General features: G+C 39.1%; 1 protein-coding gene across 1 annotated transcript in view; it reads left to right on the top strand.

Moving 5' to 3' along the window:
- Positions 1 to 21,212, top strand: part of LOC124621839 (synapsin) — an 810,142-nt gene that overhangs the window by 750,212 nt on the left and 38,718 nt on the right. Inside the window, exon 7 of the mRNA XM_047147282.1 lies at positions 13,698 to 13,736. Coding sequence (XP_047003238.1) covers positions 13,698 to 13,736 — 39 coding nt within the window. The remainder of the gene's footprint in view (positions 1 to 13,697; positions 13,737 to 21,212) is intronic.

Genomic DNA, 21,212 nt, shown 5'->3' with positions numbered 1-21,212 from the left:
TCAGGCCTCTTCCCAAAACTGAAAATTTTTCTTGTTGGACAAAGATTCACTTCAAATGAAGAATTGATAGCCGGAGCTGACACTATTTTGCAGACCAGGAGGAAACTCATTTTCGAGATGGGATCGAGCAGAAAGGACACATTCTGACAAAGACTATCAACTTTCCTAGCTTATTGCCATTAAAGAAAATGCGAGGTCTGAAGAATTCAATTTGGCTTTGAAAGAATTATAAGGATAGTTTTATAAATACTTTGAGGACATTGTCAATCTTACATCTGCTTCTGTGCCATTTTTGAGACCGTTTGCCATTCCAGTTGAAAGCACCTCTGTGCATGTCCCAATATGACTGACTGACCTGCAAGGTAGTTCCAGTTTTAATCACATATCTTTTTACATTAACACTGCCCAGTGTGTCTACATTGCTTTCCTCAAGTAGAGTTTCCAAGTCCCCTTAATGAGGTTGAAAAAGTGCTACAATATTTCGAATGACATATTTGTGTGGAAGGCCTTTTTTCGAGTTTATAACTAAGAAAATTACAATTATGTGGCAATATGAGTACAAAACTGTTTGAAATTGTCTATGTCTGTTCATATACCAACAGTTTGTATGAGATTAAAGATATGTTATGGCTTCAGTGCACAAAAAAGAATTAAATAACACTTAAAATTTGTTTTGTTTGTGACCTAATTTGTTGAGAAATGAGAAATATAAAACCGCATTGTATGCAGTGCAACTGCACTGTCATTTAAGTGTGGCACACTCGCAGTTTTTCCCTCTTCTCCCTCCTTGCACTCGTACAGTGTGGCAAGGCGTTGGGGTGGGGTGGGGTGGGGGTGGGGGGGGGAAGGAGGAGGGAATAAAGATTAAGCGAGGCTGAGCGCCATGGGGGGGGGGGGGGGGGGGGGTGTAGCGAGGCTGAGCGCACTCATGCCCGGGCACAGCCTGTGAACAAAATCCTGGCCACCCCTGCTATTAGGTATATTCACAGACACCTTGCAAGTTATACTGTAGGTGTGTGGTAAGTAAATCCACTCAAAGCAGCCCACTTTATAACTACCAGCAATTTCTGAATGAAAGATAGTAATGTACCCAACCAGTAAGACAATTAATGATGAAAGAAATCCAGTAATTTTCCCACTGTTCATTAGCTGACCACCAAATGACTATAACACTGTACACAGCCTTACAATGTGTTGTCAAGATGCCACATTTACTGATACAAATCCTTTTCCTACCAAAATTACACTTGTAAAGTAAGCACTTCTCAGCCATTGTTATAGGGGCTTATCTTACATAAAAACTCAATAACTGAAACTCATTTAACTAACTGAAAGTAACTCCACTGTTTCATTTAACTAACTGAAAGTAGCTCCACTATATGAACACGAGCACAGTGAAGTTATTTTGTCAACTCACACAGGAGAACTGGATGGTAAATGCCTGAGTGGTACAGCCTGTCTGTAAACTGAAGTGTGTTCAGTGCCTGTTGCAGGGAAGTGCCCCCATAAGAATTCTGAAACTGCTGTATAGGATAACTAAGAATCAGTTTTGCATACAGTAGTGTAGAGCAGCATGCACAGATTTACATAGATTCTGCCCGGATACATTTCTTATGTATTAATATTAATTGTAAATAATATCTGTATCCTGGGTAGTGTTAACACATTTATTTGAAAATACCCCACCCCCACCCCATGCATGTCAGCACACTGCATCACCACTGCTTTATAAGGAAGGGTCAGTAGCCTATAAAAACAGTTTTACAACTGAGAAACAGCATGTAGTTGCTTCGTCTGATGTAGTGTTTACTTTTCAGGCTACAAATGCACAAAGTATGGATGTGCTTAGCACCATTCCAATGACTTGGCTTCCCTCATGCTTCTAGCCCTCCCAACGCGTCCTCCCTATCACACCCCCAGAACACAGTTTATCCATTAATATGGTTCTACTGCACTTAGACTGGCACGCACTTACAATATTTAACCTTGACGTACTGCATTTAACAACAAACATTAATTTTATACCATTTAAAGACTATTTTAATAATCTGTGATTTTTCAATGTTCTGTAATGTGTGAATTATTAGTTCTAGAGAAAAAATGAATAGGACCTTATTTGTGGGAAATTTAATTCAGTTTAATTTTGTACTGGTACAAATTTTCACTACAGGCTGTGGTTTTTGATTATCCAGCAAATATTTTAAAAAAGTGACCATGAAACTTCCCCTACATCCTCCCCAGCCCCCATACTCAACCCTCATCACTCAAGTTTCTTATTATGTTGTTCATGAAACGCCCTCCAGCTGTCAGACAAAAATTTGTGGCTACACAAATTAATTTCCTTCATTTACTGGTCTATAACGTGTGCAGTGACGAATGAAAAATAAGGTGTGTGAAAGTGAACTTTCTTGTCATATACTTCTGATAAAAAGCTCCTGGGTTTCCAGCCACATGTTTGTTAAAATACCGAGTAATTTTGATGGACGACATACTCATAATCTTTTGGCAACTTCAGAAGATGACGATTATAACACTGATAGAAACATTGTGTTATTTCAATACTGCCATCTGGCTGTAAACCCAGGAAGTTCTTGTGGGGAAACATAAATTATCTAATGTATTTATGTTCGTTGATGTACTTATGACTCCACCATCACACAATAACTATCATCAGAGGCAACAGTACATTAGTCCACAGCTCTGCCAAGGAAACTACATCTGAAAATAATGTTGAATGTGTACAGGGCATAAGTTGCATTCCTTGTAGTAACCAGAACAGTATCAAGCCTGTTAAGATTAAGCTTGAATTATGCAAAATGTAAATAAAGGGAAGGTGGTGTGGAGAGGAACAAGATGATACAAATTAGATTGACTGAACACTACCTCTTTCTTCTCATTTTTCCTCACCTTTGGGGTTGGCATATAATTACTGGATTTGGTGATGTTAGTGGCAGAGGGTGGCTGGATACACCCTTTCTGTAGCCTCAACTTCCCTATCCCCTCCTCCACCTCCTCCTCCCCCGTGCCCTACCCAAGACGGAATTTGTGTATCTCATGTGTCTCCATTCAGTGTTAATTCATGCGACTCTGTTAAAAGTTTTCTAATGTTTTTGAATCATGGAAACAAGATGAGACATGGGTACCAGCCCAGTATTCACCTAGTTGGCTGTGGGAACCATCTAAAAACTACATTCAGGCTGTCTGGCACAATGGCCCTCGTAGTTAATCCGCTGGACAGATTTCATCTGAGGGACGTGCATCTCACCAATTCCTGAAAGTGGCAGACTAATACACGTGGATATCTGGGTGTACCTGATTCAACACCAGCTACTGCATTTAAAATTATTATTATCATTTTATCATCATATTGACCAACTTTGATCAAGTAACATCAATTCCTCTGTTTTCCTTGACATTTCCTTTTTGCTCTTTTCTCCTATCCCTGTTGTTTCCATCCCCCCCCCCCCCCTCTCCCAATCTCCACCACCCCCCACCCCCAGTCACTGTAGCCCTCAAAATCAGAACTTCTAAAATATTTTCTATCTGTTGTTTGTAGTTCTCTGATATTGTTTCTTTCCAATTCTTTTCTTATTACTGTGATTTCATTCACTAGTTTTTTCCAGAAATACAGATATAACTTTTTGCTAACGTTTTCACTTTCACTCACTAGAGATGTCAAAAGGAGTAATCTTTGCTTTGCCATTGTTTCCAACATTTTATGTATATTTTCATAGATCTTTTCATCGGTTCACATTTCCTCTTATTTGTGTTGCTCCCATTTTGTTCTTTCAAGTAGTTCTGGCCTACTCAGCCTGCAGGTCAGTGTTAAAAAAAACTTCTGGTTGTACCACAATAATGTAACGTTTTAGTTTTGGATTCCTAGAGAAGCTCTTCTTGTTGTAAATGTTTTAAGGAAGTTGAACACTCTGTTTTTTATTATCTCTTATATATGCTGCAAACTTTACAATATATTTTGCTGTGTGGTTTCTCTGAGATATTTAAATTTATTATTCATTTCTAATGTACCCATTTGTGTTTCCATATATTTTGGTTCTTTTTCATGTTAGTCAGGAATAGAGCATTTTTCCATTGAAATTCTGAGACTGGTGCTGCTTGTTACATTCTTTGAAAGAGTTGACCAGTTGCCTCTGTTAGATTTCCTGAAAGTTATCTACAAATGCTTGGCAATTCATCTTACTTCCATTCAATTCCATCACCAGAACTGTGGGTTCGGTTTTGTGATTACTAAGCTCAAAATTCTAAAGCCTTCCATTTTTGTCTGAAAAATAGATAAACAGTTCACATAATAAATTATACCAATCTCTTACACTAGTTTTTATTTCAAACGGGTGATACATTTCACCAGTGCTTTTTTTCTAAAAAAAAGTTTGAGGGTACTCCGACATTGGATATAATGCAGCGAAAATAACTTATAACTGAAGCATGGGATACCACTGTCTGCTTTTAGCCATGATATCATCAACATGTCGAACTACAAAAAACTGGTATCGAACTCTACAGTTTACTTAGCTCAAATGAAGCAGGTGATACCGTGAAACACCCAAACATACAAGAAAATGTGGTATCGAACACTTCAGTTTACATCACCTCAAATGAAGCATGTGATTCCCATCAACCCCTGAACAATAAAAGAAAATGGTATCCTACACTTCAATTGACCTATAATACACCTCAAATGAGACAGGTGAGTCCAATCAACCTTCATACAACAAAAACTATCCATACCTATCAACAACAATAGAAACTACACTACAAAAATCTTTTGCAACCTTGTTTTGTTCCCAAAACGGCATGGATGATGGGTGGTATCCCCTGCTTCAACTGACCCAATTTTTAATGCAGCTGAAAATTTATTTAACTATAAAACTTCAGTGTAACTTACATTAATAGCATTACAACAGTTTCCAAACTGACTTTAGTTCATGGCTGCTGTAATCTTCACACCTTCTTACTTTACTCTTGCTATCAGTAGCAAGATGTCTGCCTTTCATGAACCAAGAGCATACATAGTCAATGAGCTGGAACAACATCAGTGGAGGACCAACCAACTTTATGAACATCAGATTGCTGACTGTGGAAAGATGAAATGAAGCTCTTGTTGGTGAGATGATCAGATTCATTTGGGAAAACCCACGTTGACATTCACTTGTTGATATAGGAACACATTTCAGTGCATTCTGAAGAGGAAGGAGGGATGCTGGAATTTTCTTCTCCATCAAATACTCCCAAAATCCTCTACATGTTTCTCTCTCTGGAAGAGCAAAACGACAGCATAAAGTTTTGATATTTGTCTCACCATATGTTATTCCAGGATTCTCAGGCCAATTTGATGAGTCCAAAATTTTTGCACATCCAGATACAACAATATCCTGTATCTGCAGAAGACGATTCTCCATCCGCTGTTTCAGACAATCATAAAATATGCTGGGCTCAAGATGTCTGATAGTTGCTCCCTTTTCCAGTGGAATTCTCTGAAGTTCAGCTCTTGGACTGCTTTGAGAGCTCCACAGTAATGGGGACCTCAGCTCACTTTTCTTTCTTCAAACACCAACAGCTGTTTTCTGATCTTCTGTTGGGCAGAATACAGTGTGATGTACCTTGACTGTAGCTCAAGACTTTATTGTGTTAATTCCTGAAGGGCATCACACATTAGAGCCAAGTTGAGAATGAAGTCAACTTTGGTAATGTACTTCAATAATCCTCCGTACATACCTCTGTCAGTTGATTCCCTGCTTTGATCATCTTTTGCAGCTGTGAAGTGAGCAACCAAAGCTTTAAAGCTTTTTCCACAATGAATCGCAAAGGATATTGGTAGTGGGACTGTAGAGACATCTATCGGTAGCTCGGTGTTTTGAGTGTACGCATACCCGTTTAGCACTACCATCGCCAACTAGTAGCAGGCGAGGCCACTACATGCTTGTCGAACTGACTGCCACTGATTCAGTTGTTGAGAATGGTTTCTGCTGCTTCAAAATGGTGGAAACAGTCAATGACATCGCTTTTCCCGCCAAAAACTGCACTGGTATCATTTGTATTGCAATTACCAAAACAAAAAATGAAATAAAAAGTTTACGTCCTTGAAATAAATCTTTGGCACTCTTCCAAGTTCTCAACATTGTAAAAAAAATTACTTTGCCGACGAAAAAGTTTAGGGGTACACATCCCCCAGCGTTCCCCCAGAAAAACAGCATTGCATTTCACCCATAGATGTGACTTCATACAGGTGAAGATTCTGAGCTGCAGATAGGCACAACAAAAAGATTTACACACTTAAAGCTTTTGGCCAATATCCTTTGTCAACAACACACATTCATATGCACATACACACTCACATGCTTGCAAATGCAACTCACAGTCACGACTGCAGTCTCAGGCAACTGAAACCACACTGTGAGCAGCAGCACCAGTGCAGATGGGAGTGGCGACTGGGTGGGGGAAAGGAGGAGGCTGGGGTGGGGAGGGGGAGGGATAATATGGTGGGGATGGTGGACAGTGAAGTGCTGCAAGTTGGGCAGCGGGCAGGGGAGAGGTGCGGAGGGAGAGTATGAGCAGAAACGGAGAGAAATAAATGAAATTAAATTAAATAAAAAAAAGACTGAGTGTGGTGGTGGATGATGGATGTGTAGTGCTGGAATGGAAGCAGGGAAGAGGCTGGATAGGTGAGGACAGTGACTAACAAAGGTTGGGGCCAGGACGGTTATGGGAATATAGGATGTGTTGCAGGGAAAGTTCCCACCTGCACAATTAAGAAAAGCTGGTGTTGGTGGGAAGGATCCATATGGCACAGGCTGTGAAGCAGTCATTGAAATGAAGGATATCATGTTTGGCAGCATGTTCAACAACAGAGTGGTCCACTTGTTTCTTGGCCACAGTTTCTCAGTGGCCATTCATGCGGATAGACAGCTTGTTGGTTGTCATGCCCACATAGAATGCAACACAGTGGTTGCAGCTTTGCTTATAGACCACTTGACTGGTTTCACAGTTAGCCCTGCCTTTGATGGGATAGGTGATGTTAGTGTCCGGACTGGAGCAGGTGGTGGTGGGAGGATGTATGGGACAGGTGAGGTAAGGGATTGGGAGCGGGTGTTGTGAAAGGATGGACGAGTATATTGTATAGGTTCAGTGGATGGCGGAATACCTCTGTGGGAGGGGTGGGAAGGATAGTGGGTAGGACATTTCTCATTTCAGTTCACAACGTGAGGTAATCGAAACCCTTGTGTAGAATGTAATTCAGTTGCTCCAGTCCTGGGTGGTACTGAGTTACGAGGGGAGTGCTCCTCTGTGGCTGGACGGTGGGGATTTGGGAGATGGTTGGAGACTGGAAAGATAAGGCATAGGAGATTTGTTTTTGTACAAGGTTGGGAGGATAATTATGGTCAGTGAAGGCTTCAGTTAGACCCTCAGTATATTTCAAGAGGGACTGCTCGTCACTGCAGATGTGGCAACCACGGGTTGCTAAGCTGTACAGAAGGGAATTCTTGGTATGGAATAGGTGGCAGCTGTCGAAGTGGAGGTATTGCTGGTGGTTAGTACATTTGATATGGACAGAAGTACTGATGTAGCCATCTTCGAGGTGGAGGTCAACATTTAGGAAGGTGGCTTGTTGGGTTGAGTAGGACCAGGTGAAGCAAATGGGGGAGAAGTTGCTGAGGTTCTGCAGGAATGCAGATAGGGTGTCCACACATGCAATCCAGATAGCAAAGATGTCATCAATGAATCTGAACCAGGTGAGTGGTTTAGGAAACTGAGTGTTCAGGAAGAATTCCTCTAGATGGCCCATGAACAGGTTGGCATAGGATGGAACCACGTGGGTGCCCATGTAGGTGAGGATGTTGTTGGTCATGGCGACTAGGAAGGAGGTTGTTGGTTTGGAATTCATTGGGTGCTGGTAAAGGTAGTGTTCAATAGCTGTAAGGCCATGGGCATTAGGCATTGTTGTGTACAGGGAGGTGGCATCGATAGTGATGAGCAGGGCACCATGTGGTAAAGGGACAGGAACTGTGAAGAGTTGGTGGAGGAAATGGTTGGTACCTTTTATATAGGAGGTAGGTTCCGGATAATAGGTTGACGGTGTTGGTCTAGTTCATACACTTCCTTCATGATGTACACTCTGCCCATGTGACTCATCATTTGCAATGAAGAAGAGATTAGAAACAGAGAAAGTATGTGACCAACGTGTCGCACACATTACAAATTACAAAGTAAGGTGCTGCTGTTACACACTACACTGACTTCCTTTCTTCCAACTATAGTTGCACAAGTATGATGAGACTGAGGATGTTGGCAATTCAGTCACATTCTATTTGTCAAATCGCTTCTTCTTACTTCAGTGTACAGGTGTGTAAAGCCACGATGTAGCACAGAAGTTGAGTACGTGATCTTGCTCTTGTATTGTAGCAATGACATAACAAAAACAACTGCCTCTCAGGGTCAGAAGGCCTCTAATGAAGTTGTGTTTTCTCTTTAAAATGAAGAGTGAAAGACAAAAATTAAATGATTTATTGTATACAATTGCTAATATGCCCCATAGCAGGAAGAGTGATGTCTGGAAAAGATTTGATGCTACAGGCCACACTTCAGACAGAAAATATACAAAGTTTGTCCAACGCAAAAAAATGTCTATTGTATTCTTGCTTATTACATCAATGCATATACATCGATCAGCCAGAACATTATGACCACAGACCTACTATCAATATAAACCAATCCAGGCAACATTAGTGTCACCTGGCGAGAAATGACTGCTTGTCAGAAACACACATGGTGCATGTAGTATCAGAGAGCATGCTGCCTAACAGCAGACTTTAATGCAGGGCAGAGTACAAGTTTGTCTAAATGCACAATGCACTGAACACTTCTAATGATGGGCCTCTGCAGCACACGACCCATACACATGTCAGTGTTAACACCACGACACCAGCAACTGTGACTTAAATGGGCCCATTACCATTGGCACTGGATGTTGGCTCAGTGGCAGAGTGTTGCATGGTCTGATGAGTCATGATATGTTCTTCATCATGCTGATGGGAGGATGTGAATCTGTCATCTTCCAGGCGAACAGTTCCTTGATACCTGTGTTTTGGGATGGCAGTGGTGGCTCCATTATGCTTTGGGAACATTCACGTGGGCATTCATGGATACAGTGCAGCTCGTACGAGGTACCATGATGGCCATGGAGTACCGTACGCTGGTTGCAGACCATGTACACATCATCATGGTGATCAGGTTTCCTGATGGCAGCGACATTTTTCAACAAGATAATGTGCCATGTCACAAGGCCAGGAGTGTGATGGAGTCATTCAAGCGACACAGTGGTGAGTTACATTTGACGTGCTGGACCCCAACTCACCAGATCTGAAGCTGATCAAACACATCTGGGATGTGACTGAATGTGGTGTCAGAGCTTATTGCTCTCTCCTCAGAATGTATGGGAATTAGGTGACTTGTGTGTACAGATGTGGAGCCATCAGCCTCCAACGACCTACCGAGGCCTCTCTGTTGCCATTCCATGATGCATCACTGCTGTTATCCATGCCAAAGGTGAACATACCAGCTATTAGGTCATAATGTTCTGGCTGATCAGTGTTCAATATAATAGCAATTCTCTCAAAATATGTGTTACTAGTTATCAAGTTTACCAGACATAAGACCCAGTTAGCTGTTATGCTTAACTCATAATCTACAGGGAATTACAATTACTCATAGCCCAAACTAAATATTAAGCCCATAATATTATCTGTACTGAAATGTTAATAACATTACATTTTACTTGTAACCAATTTACAGCCAAATTAAAACCAGTTATAGTGTGTAACACTTCTCTACAAGGTGGCATTGACAACAAATTTTTATATTTAACCATGAGTGAATATTAATATTAAAGCATACTGATATATGATGGAAAAACAACACTGTGCAAAACAATTAAAGGCTCACTTTTTTGAAACTCTGTCATTTTCCCGTGTTGTGATACAGAAGTTTAAAATTTGGTTCAAAGGTACCTGCAACCCTCCTCTGTTATTGTACAAAAGGGTGGTGCTCTGCTGCATCACCCTAGGGCTTGGTGGTGTTTCAAACAGCAAGGTGCTGACACATGCAAAAAAAAAGTAAGTTTCAGATGTACCCACACTCAGAATCAAGCAGAAAAGGCCCCAGGATGTGTACAAAGTGTGTCAATGGAAACTGCCCTTTACCTTGGGACATTTATTTACATACATTTTGCATTCAACAGAACATTCTTAACAACCTTTGACATTTACAGTGCCCCATCATACTTATTACGCCATAATGGAATGTGCTACCTGTCAGTTATGAGATGATGCTGCAGTTATGTGTAATTCGTATCACAGGCACACAACACAGGATAGTTATGAAGATAATATTTAATCAGTGTGCAGGTTCTGTCTTGATGGCCAATGGCAATGTCTTAACCTTTTGTATTACTGATAGCCATTGTAATATTTGAGATGTAGAAATCGCCTTATCACAGTCTTGTTTATTTTGCTGATTTAGTAGCTTCATACAAAATTGGCGTTGTGTATGCAATATTCTTGTGTCTGTTATTCTGCCTTTGATGTTCTTATAATCAAGTAATTTTTCAACTTGATGCCCTTCCAGAATGATGTTCACTCAATTTTATGATAATGGTTTTCAATTTCATACTTTGTTATGTTTTAGAGTTGATATTTCCACTGTAAATATACCTTAATTTTAAACAAAAAGTCAGCTGTCAACATTACATGATGAAGGTTTACACATAAGATTTGCTTCTATGACTATGCATTATTACACCATGGGTCAAACAGGATAATCCTAGTGACTTTTAGCAACTTCTATTTTATCATATGATGATGTTACAGCTGAACAATCACCTAATTTCACACTCTGACTATGTAACACATGGCACATAAAGTAGTTTTTTATTACAACTCAGAGTCCTTTCAGATTAATATTCACTTGTGTCCCACAATGAGTTTTGTTGTCAACACCATAAATCTTTATTGCTGTAGAGAGTGGTTACACATTACCACTACGACCAGTTTTAATTCAAGTATCAATTGGTTACCAATAATATGTAATGACATTGACATGCCAGAGATAACAACTAGTGCCTTCTAGCAGGAGAAAGAATCCTTAAGTATATAAACTGCTTAGCCCATCTGAAGTTGAATTAATGTTATTTTGCCTAAGAGTATCATGAAACAAAACTCATTTCCATGATTCCAGCTGGAAGATAGCCATTACAAATACAACAGGAAACTGCATACTTTTGGGGCCTTTTGCACTACTTTATTTTGTGGTACCTGGAAAATGAGGTTTTACCAGACTTTCAAATTATGTGTTTATGAATTAGGAGTTCTTTTGAAATGACATGTTAGGCTTGCTGATACTGAGTCCTGCATTGTATTTTCATGTTTAGTTCTTTACATGTAGTGCAGATGTCAACAGGGCACATCCAACTATAAATCAAAATGGGACTTGAATTATTTGTGACAATTATGGCAAGGAATCATCCTAAATTACCATTTGGCATGAAATAACTCATGCTCTTTCAACCACTGGGTGAATGTGTGGATGATTTTGATACACTCTTATGATGGTGACGGTATGGTCTATTCTTAGTGGCTTAGATGAGAGGCAGTAAAATTAATAAAACTACCACATTTAAATAACCTGCCCTGCTCAAGTAAGATGCCTTGACAGTTGTTCATCAATTGCAATGTTATGCAGTCCTCAGCTCCACTATACTTAGGCTGCTACTGTGCACCTTTCTATTATTTATTGAGAGGAGGGATGGTATGGGAACAGGTTGGGAGGGAGGGAGGGAGGGGGGATGAGAGTAACAGATTTAAGGTGCTATGACACAAGCTCTGCAACTCCACATTACCCTGCATTAATGAAGTAAATTATATGTCTGTGATATAGTTGTCAGATAAACTTGGTAGTATCTCTTCCTTGTCATATATATCTGTCCTGAGACTGTGAAAAAGTAGGTTGGAGAAAGGAAAGTCTGCAAAGATGATACCAGAAGTAACTGCCATACTTCTGATATATGGTCCTTGGCAGAGAATACAAGTAATATTTTCTCCTCCCATTGCACTTGGCTGAATGTTTAATCTTACACATATAAATGTAGTTGTAGAATAGTAGTAATAATCACAGTAGCAACTGTGGTGGTGGTGGTGGTGATAGTGGTGGTGGTGATGGTAGTTTGGTCTAGGTACTTTTGTGCATTTTTTTCCAATTTGACAGTTACTAAAAAAACATGTTGTCTCAATTTTTCTCTGTAAATCTTTTAACCTTCTCCTTCTTCCCATCCTCTCCTGAATCTTCCTTTTCTCTCTTTCTTCCCATTTTCCTAATATTGTACTGTATTTCACCTGTGATATGACTTTGAAATTCATCATGTCTTAAATTCTATGATATAGTCATAGTTTTATTTGCTCTACTTTTAAATATAACCTACAATACATCATATATAGAAGCTTCATTAATGAACCAAGATGTGATTTTCGTGATAATGTGTATTGAATTGTTATATACTGTACCTGACATTTTGGTTAATGTTGTCATCTTGCACCTTGAATCAGTCTCCTCAACATTGAGTTATAACTAGTTGACACTTTTCTTCACTTTCCTTGTGTACCTTCTCCACATAACATTCAAAGAAAGAACCTTTATTCCTGGAAACTTGAGATACACATCCAGTATATTCACTCAATGTCTATGGGAATACTGCACATGTGAGATGGTTTTGTGTGTTTCATCACTCTGAGTCATTAAACAATAACAATGTTTCATTAGAAAATGACATAGTCACCATACATGACTTGCAGTTGATGTAATAATCAGTCACATATGTAACGTCATGAATATGTTTTCATCCATACCAAATGAGTCAAGCTGCAGCTAATACGAAAGGGTGCAGTATTTGTATAATTGAAGTAAATGAGCTCACAGACCCAAACCCCAAAGCTATCACCTCCCACTGTACGCCAGTTTGGTTGACACTAAGCTTAGACCTAAAAGAGTTTAAGGTATAAGACAAATGGAGCACACTGTTACAATTTAAGCTATGTACAATGTGAATATCCACTAACTGTTCCCTAAAGGTGTTGCCACAAACCTGTCATAGGTCTGCATAAACCCAGTGTTATGAGAAAGAGTTTTTTTATACCAGTAGTGATTGTTGTTAATGTGAGCAGTGAGATACACATTTCAGCTAATGTGATCTGTGAGCACCCCAAGTTTTCATGACAATGCAGCTTGGCCAATATGGTTAGAATGGAAACACATATAAGATTATTTGCACATACTGCATTCAGCATGCCACATCTGATGATGCCAGAACAGTTTGCTGTTGGATGCATCTTGTCAGTTGTAAGATTATGCCTGGTGAAGCATTAACAAATCTTTCAAATAAATTAAGATTCACCATTCACTTTTTTCATGTATCTCTAAGCTCCATAAAAACTTTTGTTTCAGTGTGCATTCAAGCAATTATCTATAGCTTACTACTAACAGTTCTGAACACAGAGATATTATTTTGCACAATTTCAACTGTTAAATTAATCTTAAATTTTGAGCTTTCCTAATAAATCTACACATTTTGCTTATGTTCTTGCACAGAGATTTATTTGATTAATTTGTTTATTTGATTTATTTCTCTTTTCTAGCAACTTTGTACCACTTTACCAACTCGTAACACACCACAGGTAAAAATCACATCACTGTTATAAAAAAAATTGTGTGTGAATCCTTTAGTGCTCTTAAAATCCAACAACAGTGTGTCACCAGCTGAAGCAGCCATTGCGCTCAAATATTTCTCTTACTTCATTCTTATTTCCAAACCATACAAGTTAAAATGAACTCTTATCATAGTACTTCAGTACCTTATCAAAATATTTACCAAATTAATTCCAAAATTTCTGTATAAGCACTCACCTGTACAATATTGATTCAAAGGTGACAAAGATTTATACTTGAAAGAGATGAGTAGTGAATAAAATGTAAAATGATATATTTCTATAAACTATGTTGAGTCAACAGATCAAATTTTAGCACTCAGAAAAGCAAATTACTGATGAAGAAATGTGACTCTATTAATTTTTTTAATTGGCTAAAGGATCATATTATACTGACATACATCAGATCAACAATTTATTACTATTGTGAAGTGTACTCTACAAGAAAGTTTCAGTTTATAATCTTGATAAAAAGTCCAAAAGACATACAAACAGAGCAAATGTGTGTAAGAGATATAACAGATCATTTAAGAAACTTTATAAAATCATCAGTGAAATGAACATAGTGTTGGTGATTCTTGTTTTCCATAGCCAAAAATTAAAAAAAGGTTATATTACTGTAATTACTTTGATTACTGGGTATAACATTTCTTTTGAAATTGACATCTTGAGTCTTTTGGCCAACATCTTTTATAAAACACAAGATTTTCTAGGTATGGTGCCACATCATGCTGTTAAGCAACTCACTGGATACAGCCATGGCCAAAACATGTTTTATTTTGTGGTAATTGTTTTACAGCATGACACAGTACCATATTCAGCAAATATTTATGGTAGCTGACACTGGCCACAGACACCTACACTCTTACATTTTTATAAAGTTCCACTCATTCACTAACACACGTGACCAGCACTGCTAAACAGTTTCCTTTAATAGTTACAGTTGATGTAATGCCTTCAGATGCATGCTTTATATTTTGAATGAAGCACATTTTGTTGTTGTCATGCATAATCTATTATCCACCACATCTTCTTGGATAGTCATTTGCATGTTTTGCAGGCAGCTACATTCTCGCAAACCATTTGGTAAATGATTCTGGGAGATCAAACAACATTGTATCATAAATGACTATATCAGCTCCGGGGAGGGAAAATGAAAACTATAGATTTTTTAACCAAACTGAGTTATTGGGAGTCAGATCAGGGCTGTGGTAGATAAAATAGTCACACCTTATGCTTATAATATTATGTCTTTTATGTCTTTGCTTGTATTACACATTGTCCAGATATAATTTGTCCACAAATCCTTGATGCATTCAGAAAATCTGTGATGGTGCACTGGAAAACGCCAGTCCACAAATAGCGTCTTTCATTCAATCAGAATCATGACAGCATATGGCCACTTTCTACAAAGAACTTGTAGCACATTATTTTTGCCCAATTCTGGGGCTTTTCCAGTTTTGTATGAGGAATGTCATTGAGAGGAACGTGACAGTTACTTCATTTCAGAGCTGAACAGGTAAGAACAATTTTTTGGCGCCTACAGCCAATTAAAATAAACTTTGTAAGCATAAGACAAAATAATTGAACACAAATAACCTTTTTCTCCAGAAGTTTCAGTGGGGTGCAGAAAGTCTCAATTGTGAAACTGAACAGTATAGCTACACTTTTAAACTCTCTTCGAACTCATCAGTAGAAACTGATTCATACTGTTAAAGGAGTGATGATATGAATGCTTGTGACAAGTAATCTAATGTGTGAAAATAGTAATGATCAAAGATAAAACTGGTGGATGCTATTCATTATACCTATTTCCATGTACTGTTTTCTCCTCTGTAGTATTTGCAAATACTTATGTCTGAGCTTGCAACACAAATCTCCAATTAAGGATGTTGATCACCCGGAATGTTATGACTGTCCAACTAATAGTATGTTGGTCCACTTTTTGGAATGCACAACAGATACAGTATGTCATAGCATCAATTCTACAAGTTCTTGGAACATGACTGGAGCTAGGTGGCACAAGATACTAACACATAAGAATGTAGTTCCAATAGCTTATAAGAAGAGATTTTTGAACTCTGAGCTGCTGCTTGATGGCAATCAGATATACTTAACAGAGATTATATATGATTGTGATTGGGGCCAGGAGATAAGCTGGGATGTTCCACGCACTATTGTATTTGAAATGGTCAATCGCAGTCATTGTTTCTTTTATAACACTCCTAGTTTCCACGGAGTCCATGATGGACATTGTCATCTCTCAACATCCTGTGCACCATTTGACAATCAAGCAGTCTCCTGGAAGATGCTCTGTTAAATGGCCATAACCAAAATAAATAACTCATTCGAGCAGGCAACTCATTTTCTCTGTTGTTAGCTGAATTTATGAGGTTGTCAAGCCCACAACAGTCATAACTAATTATAGCATTCTGTCAATAAGGGCGCAAATGCAAATCATCCGCTGTGTAATTTCATTTGTAATACCATGCACTTTTCCTAGCTGTATAATCTGTGTCCTGTTACCAAGAGTTACATCGAGAAGGTCAAGGCCCAAAAGCCCATTTTGTGTATAAGGGATGCTGTTTTGTTTATTAAACATTTTGTGGGCCATTTTGCGTTTATGGTAGCAGCAAAAGAACATATCATAAACATTTTCATATCTCTGATTTCATTTTTTCCAACATCCAACCATCATAATCTACTCTTATCAGTCACCTAAGTCAGCACATTCTCTGCACCCAGTGTTGACCAAATTATATGCTTGTCTGTATTTTTTGCACTGAGAATGTTGCAGAGCTATATTTACATACTTACAAGAGTGAGTCACTAAATATATTGCAAAGTCAGCACCATGAGTTATGGTCTGAAATTTATTTTACATTTCAACATACTGCTATTGCAAATTTAAACACTCCACATATTGTGGGACAAGGCATTGACAGCCTGCAGCAAAAGTCTTGTGCCAGAAGTTTCATCAAACAACAAGCGTTGCATCAAACAAGTGACCACTAGGAATATACTGTCTTCAAAATGGTATCCATTTGTAGGGTTCTTAAGGGGCACAAACAGACAAAACTCATTGGGAAATAAGATGAGGCTAGGTAGTGAATATTTGAAGCATTCACAATGAGATATTTGTAATACCCCCTTCATTTGTCTTGCTGTGTGGGTATGCTATGTCATTCTGAATTATCATACCAACTGTCAGGAGTCCATTTCATTTGAGGTGTATGGCTTCTCACATAGATTAATATAGTTGAATGTGGCATTAACAATCTCATCATGAGTTTGGAATTTCATGAGTATGACACCCTGCATGTCCCAAAACACAGGCATTATAACCTCACAAACTGATGGGACCAGGATGAACATTATTTTACTTAGTGCAGTGATGCTTCCATTCCTTAGAGAATTGCTTGGATACAAGTCAGCAGTAGTGACTCGTGCTTTGAAAATGATCTATATTAAGTAGTTGGACACGGGGGAGGGTCATTAATAATTTTCTTGAACATCAACATTTAAAACTTTGTGTTCTGCCTTACAGCAGGTCTTGTCACGGGGGAAGCCTCGTCAGAGAGGTCCACTGCATGAGCGTCTAGGGAAGTGATTCCAGTGGTGTTTTCCCATTACCTTCAACTGATGATGATGAAATGATAATGAGGACAACACAACACCCAGTCCCTGAGTGGAGAAAATCTCCGACCCAGCCAGGAATCGAACCCGGGCCCCTTGGCACGACAAACCGCCACACTGACCACTCAGCTATTGGGGTGGACAACATCAACATAGCAACTTTTAATGTTTTTCAAATATATATTAAAATCAGGAGAACACTATTTGTGATCATAGTATCAATTTCAGATAAATTATTTGTGAAAATACAAAGGGGCAGAGCTTAAAGGTACTCTTAACAGTTTTAAGGTGTCTACCCATACAACTCTGGAGCAACAGTCTTCAAGAAATGTACACTGGAATATTTGACAATGTGGTTCATAAAGCAGGTTTCAGTTTGTCTCTATATAATTTCCTTCTTTTCCATTATCTAAAAGAACTGCCCACAATGGATTGTTAATTTAGCTTAGGTAAGAAACACGTGAAAGGAATGGATGAAACAGCTCATAAAATCACACTTGTTGTTGTTGTGGTCTTCAGTCCTGAGACTGGTTTGATGCAGCTCTCCATGCTACTCTATCCTGTGCAAGCTTCTTCATCTCCCAGTACCTACTGCAACCTACATCCTTCTGAATCTGCTTAGTGTATTGATCTCTTGGTCTCCCTCTACGATTTTTACCCTCCACGCTGCCCTCCAATGCTAAATTTGTGATCCCTTGATGCCTCAAAACATGTCCTACCAACCGATCCCTTCTTCTAGTCAAGTTGTGCCACAAACTTCTCTTCTCCCCAATCCTATTCAATACCTCCTCATTAGTTACGTGATCTACCCACCTTATCTTCAGCATTCTTCTGTAGCACCACATTTCGAAAGCTTCTATTCTCTTCTTGTCCAAACTGGTTATCGTCTATGTTTCACTGGCTACACTCCATACAAATACTTTCAGAAACGACTTCCTGACACTTAAATCTATACTCGATGTTAACAAATTTCTCTTCTTCAGAAACGATTTCCTTGCCATTGCCAGTCTACATTTTATATCCTCTCTACTTCGACCATCATCAGTTATTTTACTCCCTAAATAGCAAAACTCCTTTACTACTTTAAGTGTCTCATTTCCTAATCTAATCCCCTCAGCATCACCTGATTTAATTTGACTACATTCCATTATCCTCGTTTTGCTTTTGTTGATGTTCATCTTATATCCTCCTTTCAAGACACTGTCCATTCCGTTCAACTGCTCTTCCAAGTCCTTTGCTGTCTCTGACAGAATTACAATGTCATCGGCGAACCTCAAAGTTTTTATTTCTTCTCCATGGATTTTAATACCTACTCCGAATCTTTCTTTTGTTTCCTTTACTGCCTGCTCAATGTACAGATTGAATAACATCGGGGAGAGGCTACAACCCTGTCTCACTCCTTTCCCAACCACTGCTTCCCTTTCATGCCCCTCGACTCTTATAACTGCCATCTGAGGGGTGAAGTAGTGAAAGCAGCAGAGGATCAAGTAGGTAAACAGACGAGGGCTAATAGAAATCCTTGAGTAACAGAAGTAATATTGCATTTAATTGATGAAAGGAGAAAATATAAAAATGCAGTAAATGAAGCAGGCAAAAAGGAATACAAACGTCTCAAAAATCACACTTAGGAAATACATTTAAGACCTGTCAGGGTCAGTGATTAAGATATATGTTGGGTGAACATGAAAGCCAGCGAAGCTGTGATACCACTCGTCCATCCGAGAAGGCTTGCACATTTCTCATGAGATGTGACAAGAGATTGTTCTGGTACAATGTTGTATATGACGCTGCCACAAAACATGAAAGCCAGCGAAGCTGTGATACCACTCGTCCATCCGAGAAGGCTTGCACATTTCTCATGAGATGTGACAAGAGATTGTTCTGGTACAATGTTGTATATGATGCTGCCACAAGGAGCAGCAATACTTTGGCCTCTAAAACAAACCCATTGTTTTGCTCTACATTAAGACTGCCTGGAATCACAACTGAATGTTATCTCTAAAGGTACCAGAAGTTTCAACTTGGTATTTTCTGCCTTGTCTTTCACTAAAGCAGGTTGGCAGATTGTGGCCACCACACATGAATTTGCCACTCACTAAAGAATATACTGAAGCATGCCAGTGACAGTACCAACCTCTTGATTGCAGTCTAAAGTATTTGTGATTTCTGAACAACAGAAGCTGTCACAATGTCATGTATTCCACCAGCTCAGCCAGCAGTAGTCATTTTGATATAGTTGATACAAACAGTCACACAATCCTGCAGTGTTCCTATAAACAAACCTGAATTGTTCATTTCAGCCTAGTGAACAAGACAGCATCCATCCCATGTGTGGTCGCAACCGTTAATCCAGTGGCTACTCATCACTGCATATGCCTTCTCTGTCTGCTGCTTCAACACACACATTACAGTTACAGCAGCATGCCCTGTGCAAAGGAAAAGAAACCCATTTTCCAGAGACATATTCTTTTATCGTATTGAAACTAGCCAACATGGTCATATTGCAATTTTTCTTTGAACAAGCATAATGGCACTTGGTCTCATGTTTCCACTTAATTTGACATTTCTTTAGTAAACGAACTTAGAGGAACATTTATTTTTCCTTTCACAAACAAGGGAATGCTGCTGGTTCTATTTGTACAGGGTTATTCAAATAGACAGACCTTCCTTCTTCTTCCTGTACCCTTGTCTCACACTAGTACAGGGTTAATTTAAGGAGTGGTCTAATGCCCTTCCTGTTGCAGCACCAATGAACAAATGGAATATGTGCACCCCGATTGTCTGTGTGTAGTGTCACTCACATGAAAGTGAGCGAAAATTTTCTAAATGTTTGTGAATCATGTAACTGAGGCCTGCTTCCAATACCAGCCCAGTATTCACATAGTGGGATGTGGGATACCATCTAAAAACCACATCCAGGCTGACAGGCACACCAACCCTTGTCAGTAATCGGCTGGGCACATTCAATATAGGAATGGTGTACCTCCCTTCCTGGAAGTTGTGCTTTAAAATGCATGGCTATCTGGGTGGGTATTCAAATAGGTAGGCCCAATTCCACTAATTTTTATTTCTTGAATAATTTCTTGCACAAAAATAATCTACACGCTGTTGGAAAGATGAGGATCTTAAGTTTGTATTAACACTGCTAGAGCCCTGATAGTTGCTTAAATGACCACTAGAGTGCACTAGTCAACAGACAGCCAATTTGTATCTGTTATAAGATGGCTACGATGAAGCAGAAGGTTAGAGTTTGGAATAAGTGGGTCAGCAATTCCAGTGCAGATGGTATTTCATGTCCAATTCAGTACCGAAGCACTGAATATGAAAAGCATGTCATTGGCTTAAACATTTTCAATAAACTGGATATCTCTGTAAGGGAAGAAGTATGAGATGACTGTGTAGGTCCAGTGAGAATGAGAAATGAAATGAGAAAACTTTTGTACGTAGTTTGGGTAGGTCAATAACAGAGCTAATATACTGAGGTGACAAAAGTCATATCAGACCTTTTGCCTGACATAGTGCAGAAACTTGATGTGTTGTGGACTCAACAAGTTGTTGGAAGTCCCCTACAGAAATATTGAGCCATGTTGCCTCTAAAGCCATCCATAACTGTGAAATTGCCAGTGCAAGACTCTGTGCATGAGTTGACCAATTATGTCCCATAAACGTCTGCTGGGATTCATGTCAGGTGATTTAGGTGCCATACCATTCACCTGAACTGTCCAGAATGTTTGTCAAACCAGTGGTGAACAACTGTGGCCTGGTGACATGGTGCACTGTCATCCACAAGAATTCAATCATTGTTTGGGA

This window comes from Schistocerca americana, chromosome 7, assembly GCF_021461395.2.
Source record: "Schistocerca americana isolate TAMUIC-IGC-003095 chromosome 7, iqSchAmer2.1, whole genome shotgun sequence".
Classification (NCBI taxonomy): domain Eukaryota; kingdom Metazoa; phylum Arthropoda; class Insecta; order Orthoptera; family Acrididae; genus Schistocerca; species Schistocerca americana.
The sequence above is the reverse complement of the archived record's forward strand: the minus strand, read 5'-3'. Positions and strand labels throughout refer to the sequence as shown.